General features: G+C 42.5%; 1 protein-coding gene across 2 annotated transcripts; it reads right to left on the bottom strand.

The window, feature by feature from the left end:
• Window positions 1-2,580, bottom strand: rpain (RPA interacting protein). 2 transcript variants are annotated; one of them, XM_021617399.3, is made up of 7 exons: window positions 2,302-2,580; window positions 1,867-2,055; window positions 1,576-1,648; window positions 1,309-1,423; window positions 1,144-1,207; window positions 837-977; window positions 1-456 (listed from the first exon to the last, which is right to left on the bottom strand). In XM_021617399.3, the coding sequence occupies exons 1-7, from the start codon at window positions 2,371-2,373 to the stop codon at window positions 427-429; spliced, it is 684 nt and encodes a 227-aa protein (XP_021473074.2). In that variant the 5' UTR covers window positions 2,374-2,580; the 3' UTR covers window positions 1-426. The 2 variants fall into 2 exon arrangements, with proteins under 2 accessions (XP_021473074.2, XP_036845497.1); XM_036989602.1 differs by having other exon boundaries at window positions 1,320-1,423; window positions 2,302-2,537.
• Window positions 2,581-9,519: the final 6,939 nt, after the last annotated feature.

Genomic DNA, 9,519 nt, shown 5'->3' with positions numbered 1-9,519 from the left:
TTTTAAGCATGATTTTATTGCCGACATAGCAATTAGTTGTGGACATGAGGACAGAAGTACAGAAGAGAAATTAAGCCAGTGATCATATCAAAAAGACTTGTTTAAGGCATTGAGCTGGTTGTAGCAGTCTGTACCTTTTCAGGTAGGAAGGCCTCCAGAAAGACCACAGGAAAACATTGACAACATCAGCTGTTATAAATCAGAGCTATGGCATCTCATTAGCCAGCCCCAGTGTACTGCCATGACTACTTTTGGCACACGATTGTGCCCTTGTATAGCAAGTCTTTAAGACATACTCTGAATACCAGTCAAAACTTAAAACGGCCCAATCTTACTGTACAAATATAGTCTTTATTTCAGAACAAAAATCCTCCCACGGACACAGGATGGTTAAAAATCAGCCTCTTTCCCGGTAGGACGGGTGATTCACAGAACTATGGACAGGTAATCACAAGCCTGAAACCAGAAACAAGATCCAGTCAGTGATCATTCAACAATATCATAGAACTATTCAAGGGTAATTGCTTCGACACCTAAAATTAAACTATATAAACCCATGCAAAATTGTGCAGGACCCCCTTAATCAAAATATGATTTCATCAGAGGAATGTTTAACACAAGGCACTACATGTAGGGAGCGCAGTAGTGATAAGTGGAACATTATGGCCTGACTTCCCAAACAGAAGAGGATTGTAAGTATGAGAAAAGACAATTGCGTCCCAAGTGGCACTGCTCCCTTTATAGTACACTACTTTTAACCAGGGCCCATGGGGTACACTATGTAGGGAACAGATTGCCATTTGGGACACAAGCATGTATTCAAGCCAGTCAGTCACCTTGCAGCTCATCATGAGGTTAGGGGAGCTATCTGCATTGGGGGCCATGGAGAAGACCGGGTTCTGAAGACAATCCTCCATGTGTTCCGTTACCCTCCTCTCCAACAAACACTGCAGAGACTCTAGGGTCACGTTGCTTTGCTGGAGACGAGATGAACAGACACTGATGAGACGTACTATGCCGTTGGCTGATTTGACATTAACTAGAAAGTGCCTTAACGTGATCATGAGGAACAGAGTGGGAAGCACAACTGATAATCCAACAACAAAAAGGGCATATTTGAATTGTATACGAGCTCATACAAACCCGTGTGTTGATGTAAAGCCCACAGGGACAGGAGGTACAATGGCTGTTCACAGTCAGGTTGTGCCTGAAATGTAGATAGTCACACAGTCCGTGGTTTTTAAGAGTCTTAACTATGACACAGAGCAGGTGCAATAGCATATCAAGTCACATCTCGGAGAGACTTACGAATGACATACGGGACAAATGATTTGCCTTTCCCCTTCCAGCCCTTCCACAACTGAATTCAAATACTGCTCCTCAAACCGCATGCTCTTCTCATATTCCTCAATGATGGAGAGCTCTGGAGAGAGAACAAGTAGCATGAACATTCAGAGAGAACCATCTATGCCCGGGGGTTTCATCCTGTGTTCCTGTCTGTGTGTAGCTGTGGGCGAGTGTGTGTGTGTTGTGTACTAATATAGTCAGGCAAGATTCACTTGGGAATTAAACTACCTTGTGACATAAGTTCCTGTTGGATTTCTTCAAACACTGCCAGTTCATCATACTCCTTCATGACGCTGTACATCTGTAGAGAAGACATGAGGTAGGCGCTAAGTAGCTATCTAGTATCTGCCTTATTTAACCCCCCCCCCCAACAAAAAAAAAAATGAATAACCTTCATGTAATGCCATTGCTACATAACTCATGTAAAATTAGCTGTAGATTAGTTGTATGCATGTGTCATGTTAGCTACACGATCACCTCTCGTGCACAGTCATTAGTATGCAACTGACAAACCCTCACCTCTTCCAGTCCGTCGTTACGCCACAGGGAGGGCAGCCCTCTGTTGGCTGACTGAAGCGCGTTCCACTCTTCCTCCATCACCTCCTGGACGAAAACAGAGCCCTTGGCGCTGCAGTGTTGACCATCTCCCATCTGACGGTACTTCTCCAGTAACCTGGATCGGCTGTTCTTCAACCTGTCCACGCAACGCTGAGGAACAAACAAAACAACTAAAGTTAACCATCAAAACAAGTTACACTTCATGAACTAAAGCTTTGACATTAACTCGGTGAGCCACGCAAGTCTTCAAATATTGAGCGTTATTCCAATTCTGGTTTCAACTAGATTCAGATAAAGACTAAGCCTAATGTTTGGCCTCGAGTCTATCAACTAGCCGTGGTTACCTTGTTCGCAAACCACCGTGCAGATATTGATAGATTCCATAACTAACATTACCTTCCTGTAGGTTTCCTTCCATGGTGGAGTCGTCCCCTTGTGAAGAGAACGATGTCTGTGTAACGCATCCATGATATCAATAGCGTTGATGATGTATCGTTAGTGAATAATTTAAAAAAAATCTAACTAGCTACAAGTTCACAACAACAAACCAAACCGTTCTGCTTTTGCAGCATTTTGGTCGAGTTTTAAGCTTTCTGACAACCCTCGTGGCCCGGAAGTTGTTACTAAGCCTGGGATATGTAGTCAGTCGAGTGGTTCACTGCCTACACGCAACTCTTCCTCTCTGATATCAATTAACAACCTGTTTGGCAAAAAAATATTAGCAACTCTCTTAATACATTGAAACTATGTTTACATTTTTTATTTTCATTATTCCCAATGATTAATCGTTGATCGTTCAAAAAATGTCAATTCTATGCAGAGATAAATATGTGTTTTCTATTTGCACGTTATTGGCGTCACAGTGTATGTAGACATGCATCTACTTTTTTTCACCAAAAGACAAAATGTACATTAGGTACTTCACATGGACGCTGTAGGAGAAGTGGTGGAATATGTACTTTTCTAGAATCGATAGCAGTCTTTATTCAGTCTGCTCTCACTTCTAGGCATAGGCAGCGCGTCCATAGGACAATGGGACAGCTATGAGCTTTCCCTAAAGTAAATTGAATTACCAAAATTATACTTGCATAAATAAAATAATTAAAACAGGCTAATGCACCAGAAAGCATTATTTGGCCAAAGAGGATAATTGGCGTTTAAAAATAATAATGTTGAATTGTTTTAAATCGCGTAGCCTACAGTCAGAAGAGCTCACAATTTGAGCAGCTCGCACGGCAAAATACCAAATAGATGATTGTTGAGTTGCGACTGTCAGTAAAAAGCACAGAGACCCAGACAGGCATATCACAATATTTAAAAATACAACAACAGAAAAAAAAAAACATTTGGAAAGCAAATGGATATTGCTGTAAAGAGAAGACAATGAAAATACTCCAATCTGTCTTTTAGATATCAAAATGCTCAACGTAAATGAGCGAACTGTATGTAGCATGTCTTATTGGCACCAGAGGAGGACATCGGCCAAATACCCGGTGAGCCGGTACATATTCAGTCTTTATCATTGGGTCAGTGACGCTTCTGTTTGTTTTGGGGACAATAATTTCCTCCTCCAGGTTAGATGGACGTTAAATTGTATTTGTCCCCCCCCCCCCCCTCTTTTGTAGACCTATTATGTGGCTCAGTGTCAGCAGATTAGGCTATCCTGTAATTGTTGTCGTATTAAAAAAAGATTCTGCTAATGTTTCCAGCCATATAAAGTGTAGTAGAATTGCACAAAATGTGATTATAAAAAGTACTGTAATACAGTATAGAGTAGTACTGTAATGCAGTATAGAGTAGTACTGTAATACAGTATAGAGTAGTACTGTAATACAGTATAGTATAGAGTAGTACTGTAATACAGTATAGAGTAGTACTGTAATACAGTATAGTATAGAGTAGTACTGTAAAACAGTACAGTATAGTGTCCAACATTTTAGTACACCTTCCATTGAGAAAACAACTGTTCTGTCATGGACTGACTCACAGAGGGAGGTCCACAAAAATCTTGAAAAGATGAATGAGACAAGCATGTTTGACAAAATAGTATTTGAATGCCTGAACAATATCTTCAGTGTGTGTATGTGTATGTATACTGAAAAAATATAAATGTAACATGCAACAATTTCAAAGATTTTACTGAGTTACAGTTCATATAAGGAAATCAGTCAATGGAAATAAATTCATTAGGCCACAATAACATGGATTTCACATGACTGGGAATACAGATATGCATCTGTTGGTCACAGATACCTTAAAAAAGTAGGTGCGTGGATCAGAAAATCAGTCAGTATCTGGTGTGATCATGCAAATGAGGCAGCGTAGTCTAGTGGTTAGAGCTTTGGACTAGTAACCGGAAGGTTGCAAGTTCAAATCCCCCGAGCTGACAAGGTACAAATCTGTCCTTCTGCCCCTGAACAGGCAGTTAACCCACTGTTCCTAGGCCGTCATTGAAAATAATTTGCCTAGTAAAATAAAATAAATGCAGTGTGACAAATCTCCTTTGCTGTTGATTGTTGGCCTCTGGAATGTTGTCCCACTCCTCTTCAATGGCTGTGTGAAGTTGCTGGATATTGGTGGGAACTGGAACACGCTGTCGATCCAGAGCATCCCAAACATGCTCAATGGGTGACATATCTGGTGAGTATGCAGGTCATGGAAGAACTGGGACATTTACAGCTTCCAGGATACAGATCCTTGCAATATGGGGCCGTGCATTATCATGCTGAAACATGAGGTGATGGTAACGGATGATTGACACGACAATGGGCCTCAGGATCTTGTCACGGTATCTCTGTACATTCAAATTGCCATCGATAAAATGCAATTGTGTTCATTGTCTGTAGTTTATTCCTGCCTACCACGGGGGCACTCTTTTTACAATGTCAACATCAGAAAACCGCTCGCCCACATGCGGTCTGCGATTGCAAGGCCCGTTGGACAACATCTCTGGAGGACAATCTTGCAGTCGGCATGCCAATTGCAATCAATTGAATTTACCACAGGTGGACTCCAATCAAGTTGTAGAAACATCTCAAGGATGATCAATGGAAACAGGATGCACCTGAGCTCAGTTTTGAATCTCATAGCAAAGGGTGTTTTGCTTTGTCATTATGGGGTATTGTGATGTCATTATGCGGTGTTGTGATGCCATTATGGGGTATTGTGATGTCATTATGGGGTATTGTGATGTCATTATGGGGTATTGTGATGTCATTATGGGGTATTGTGATGTCATTATGCGGTGTTGTGATGTCATTATGGGGTATTGTGATGTCATTATGCGGTGTTGTGATGCCATTATGGGGTATTGTGATGTCATTATGGGGTGTTGTGATGCCATTATGGGGTATTGTGATGTCATTATGGGGTGTTGTGATGTCATTATGGGGTATTGTGATGTCATTATGCGGTGTTGTGATGCCATTATGGGGTATTGTGATGTCATTATGGGGTATTGTGATGTCATTATGCGGTGTTGTGATGCCATTATGGGGTGTTGTGATGTCATTATGGGGTGTTGTGATGTCATTATGGGGTATTGTGATGTCATTATGCGGTGTTGTGATGCCATTATGGGGTATTGTGATGTCATTATGCGGTGTTGTGATGCCAATATGCGGTGTTGTGATGTCATTATGGGGTGTTGTGATGTCATTATGGGGTGTTGTGATGTCATTATGGGGTATTGTGATGTCATTATGGGGTATTGTGTGTAGATTGATGAGGGAAAAAATAATGTAATCCATTTCAGAATAAGGCTGTAACACAACAAAATGTAGAACAAGTAAAGGTGTCTGAATCATTTACAAAGGCACTGTATGTGATTGGGAGTCCCAATCGGCGCACAATTGGCCCAGCGCTGTCCGGGTTAGGCTTTGCCCGGGGTGAGCCATCATTGTAAGTAATAATTTGTTCTTAACTGACTTGTCTAGTTAAATTGAGGTTAAATATAACATAAATCAATGTAGCTACTGAACATCATTTTTTAAAGCAGCGTTGGGTTAGAGTGGTTAGAGCGTTGGGTTAGAGTGGTTAGAGCGTTGGGCTAGAGTGGTTAGAGCGTTGGGCTAGAGTGGTTAGAGCGTTGGGTTAGAGTGGTTAGAGCGTTGGGTTAGAGTGGTTAGAGCGTTGGGTTAGAGTGGTTAGAGCGTTGGGTTAGAGTGGTTAGAGCGTTGGGTTAGAGTGGTTAGAGCGTTGGGCTAGAGTGGTTAGAGCGTTGGGTTAGAGTGGTTAGAGCGTTGGGTTAGAGTGGTTAGAGCGTTGGGTTAGAGTGGTTAGAGCGTTGGGTTAGAGTGGTTAGAGCGTTGGGTTAGAGTGGTTAGAGCGTTGGGTTAGAGTGGTTAGAGCGTTGGGTTAGAGTGGTTAGAGCGTTGGGTTAGAGTGGTTAGAGCGTTGGGTTAGAGTGGTTAGAGCGTTGGGTTAGAGTGGTTAGAGCGTTGGGTTAGAGTGGTTAGAGCGTTGGGTTAGAGTGGTTAGAGCGTTGGGCTAGAGTGGTTAGAGCGTTGGGCTAGAGTGGTTAGAGCGTTGGGCTAGAGTGGTTAGAGCGTTGGGCTAGAGTGGTTAGAGCGTTGGGTTAGAGTGGTTAGAGCGTTGGGTTAGAGTGGTTAGAGCGTTGGGTTAGAGTGGTTAGAGCGTTGGGTTAGAGTGGTTAGAGCGTTGGGTTAGAGTGGTTAGAGCGTTGGGTTAGAGTGGTTAGAGCGTTGGGTTAGAGTGGTTAGAGCGTTGGGTTAGAGTGGTTAGAGCGTTGGGTTAGAGTGGTTAGAGCGTTGGGTTAGAGTGGTTAGAGCGTTGGGTTAGAGTGGTTAGAGCGTTGGGTTAGAGTGGTTAGAGCGTTGGGTTAGAGTGGTTAGAGCGTTGGGCTAGAGTGGTTAGAGCGTTGGGCTAGAGTGGTTAGAGCGTTGGGCTAGAGTGGTTAGAGCGTTGGGCTAGAGTGGTTAGAGCGTTGGGCTAGAGTGGTTAGAGCGTTGGGTTAGAGTGGTTAGAGCGTTGGGTTAGAGTGGTTAGAGCGTTGGGTTAGAGTGGTTAGAGCGTTGGGTTAGAGTGGTTAGAGCGTTGGGTTAGAGTGGTTAGAGCGTTGGGTTAGAGTGGTTAGAGCGTTGGGTTAGAGTGGTTAGAGCGTTGGGTTAGAGTGGTTAGAGCGTTGGGTTAGAGTGGTTAGAGCGTTGGGCCAGTAACCTAAAAGTTGCTGGAATGAATCCCTGACCTGACAAGGTAAAAAATCTGTCGTTCTACCCTTGAGCAAGACTGTTCCCCAAATGTCATGGTTTAACTACACTGCTAAACTTATGCTTAACCCTAACCTTAAAAATAAAAGTTAGAGACTGGATCTGGATCTACATAAGCTGTGTGAGTGATCGTAAATATGAAGATTATTGGATGAGCTTGAGTGGATTTGAGGAAGGAAAACCTTTGCGTTTCCAAATATTGTGTCTGAATAGCTGAATTGAGGCATTATTGAACATGATGAGGGAGGTAAGTGAAGTTGTGTTTATCTTGAGTTGAGCACATTTAGAGGCCAGATGAGGACTGTGGAACATTCCTTTTCTGTTTTCTTATTCACATTTGACATTTTCTTAGAATTTAGAGAATTGGACAATTACATATTGTTTCATATTTGTATAGCAGTTACAATCACATGGCAAGCTGCCAGTGACTTTCTAGTGGATTTACTATATATTCTCATGTGACGTTCTTCTTCTTTTTCTCTCCTCTTTACATCATGTTGTCTTGTTGTTATTGCCCTCTAGTGGGAGGATCTGTTTTTTTCAGCTGTGAGTTGTGTCTTGTCTCAACTAATCTCTCCGCAATTCCTTGCATCTTCTCTCCCCGCCTCCAACTCTATTGGAGGGGAAGGTCCAAGGTCCCTCCCCTCTGACCTTCTTCAAAGGTTTTTGAGAAGAAGGGAGGGACAACAGTATGGGAGGAATTGCAGAAAGATGAATTGAGATGGAGATTTTTTGTTTAGATCAGTGATTTTTCAAGGAAGAGAGGAACTAAGAATTCATTTTTGAGTATTAGAACATAGACTTCATGTCGTCCCCTCCCGTCTGTCCCCAGGGTCAGATCTGCAGAGCGGAGGTGGAGAAATGGTCCAGTCTGAAGTGCCAGGAGCCTGAGGTCCCGTCTGTCCCCAGGGTCAGATCTGCAGAGCGGAGGTGCAGAAATGGTCCAGTCTGAAGTGCCAGGAGCCTGAGGTCCCGTCTGTCCCCAGGGTCAGATCTGCAGAGCGGAGGTGCAGAAATGGTCCAGTCTGAAGTGCCAGGAGCCTGAAGTCATGCCAGAGGAGGCCCACATGTTTGACCTGGGCTGCTTCCTGTCCGACATCTCTGACACCCTGTTCACCATGACCCAGAAGCCCTGCCCTGGAGCCAATGACCGACACAACAGTGTTAACATTAACTAGTTAACATTAACTCTCCCCATAGGTTATCTGTACTGTACATCAAATTCAATTCCTAGGCAATCTATTTCAGTACACTTACAACTGACAGAAATTCTCTCTCATTCTTAGGTGATCCAAATGAACCTATTTGTGCAACTACCACACCACATGGTCCACTGTATTTACCCGTGGACAGGTAAACAACCTATCTACCTACCTAGTCTAGTATACTTAAAGGAACTAACTGTCTACAGATGCCTTGGCCCTGGGCCAACGATGGCCACAACAGTTTGTGATGTAGGCTATGTATAGTCCCTCTCAATACACTGTCTATGATATGTAAGTAAATCCTTATGAAAGTGAAAATTCTTTAGTGACAAAAATAACAGAAAACTCCACTTGCTATTTATCCAACCTATGGTCATGTGAGAATAATGCAGGAAAGACACCGGCCTACAAATAATGAACTTCAAATGAATAAATGAGGCTGAAAATGTAGACAGAGGCACACACCCATCTCTCTCTCTCCCCCCAACCTCTCAATTCAATTCAATTCAAGGGCTTTATTATCATGGGAAACATGTGTTAACATTGCCAAAGCAAGTGAGGTAGAGAATATATAAAGTGGATATATAAAGTGAAATAAACAATAAAAATTAACAGTAAACATTACACATACAGAAGTTTCAAAACAATAAAGACATTACAACTGTCATATTATATATATACAGTGTTTTAACAATGTACAAATGGTAAAGGACACAAGATAAAATAAATAAGCAGAAATATGGGTTGTATTTACAATGGTGTGTGTTCTTCACTGGTTGCCCTTTTCTCGTGGCAACGGGTCACAAATCTTGCTGCTGTGATGGCACACTGTGGAATTTCACCCAGTAGATATGGGAGTTTTTCAAAATTGGATTTGTTTTCGAATTCTTTGTGGATCTGTGTAATCTGAGGGAAATATGTCTCTCTAATATGGTCATACATTGTCTAGGAGGTTAGGAAGTGCAGCTCAGTTTCCACCTCATTTTGTGGGCAGTGAGCACAGAGCCTGTCTTCTCTTGAGAGCCATGTCTGCCTACGGCGGCCTTTCTCAATAGCAAGGCTATGCTCACTGAGTCTGTACATAGTCAAAGCTTTCCTTCATTTTGGGTCAGTCACAGTGGTCAGGTATTCTGCCACTGTGTACTCTCTGTGTAGGGCCAAATAGCATTCTAGTTTGCTCA

The sequence above is a fragment of the Oncorhynchus mykiss genome, chromosome 10 (assembly GCF_057628025.1).
Source record: "Oncorhynchus mykiss isolate SJ-2025 chromosome 10, ASM5762802v1, whole genome shotgun sequence".
In the NCBI taxonomy this organism is placed as follows: Eukaryota; Metazoa; Chordata; class Actinopteri; order Salmoniformes; family Salmonidae; genus Oncorhynchus; species Oncorhynchus mykiss.
This window is presented reverse-complemented; position numbering and strand designations above follow the sequence as displayed.

Excerpts from the sequence above, each read along its gene's own strand:
- rpain (XM_021617399.3), bottom strand. The coding sequence starts at position 2,373 with ATGGATGCGTTACACAGACATCGTTCTCTTCACAAGGGGACGACTCCA. Across the intron at positions 1,649-1,866 it reads GTAACGACGGACTGGAAGAG|ATGTACAGCGTCATGAAGGA; the intron begins GTGAGGGTTTGT and ends TCTTCTCTACAG. Across the intron at positions 978-1,143 it reads GGCTTTACATCAACACACGG|CAAAGCAACGTGACCCTAGA; the intron begins GTTTGTATGAGC and ends TCTCGTCTCCAG.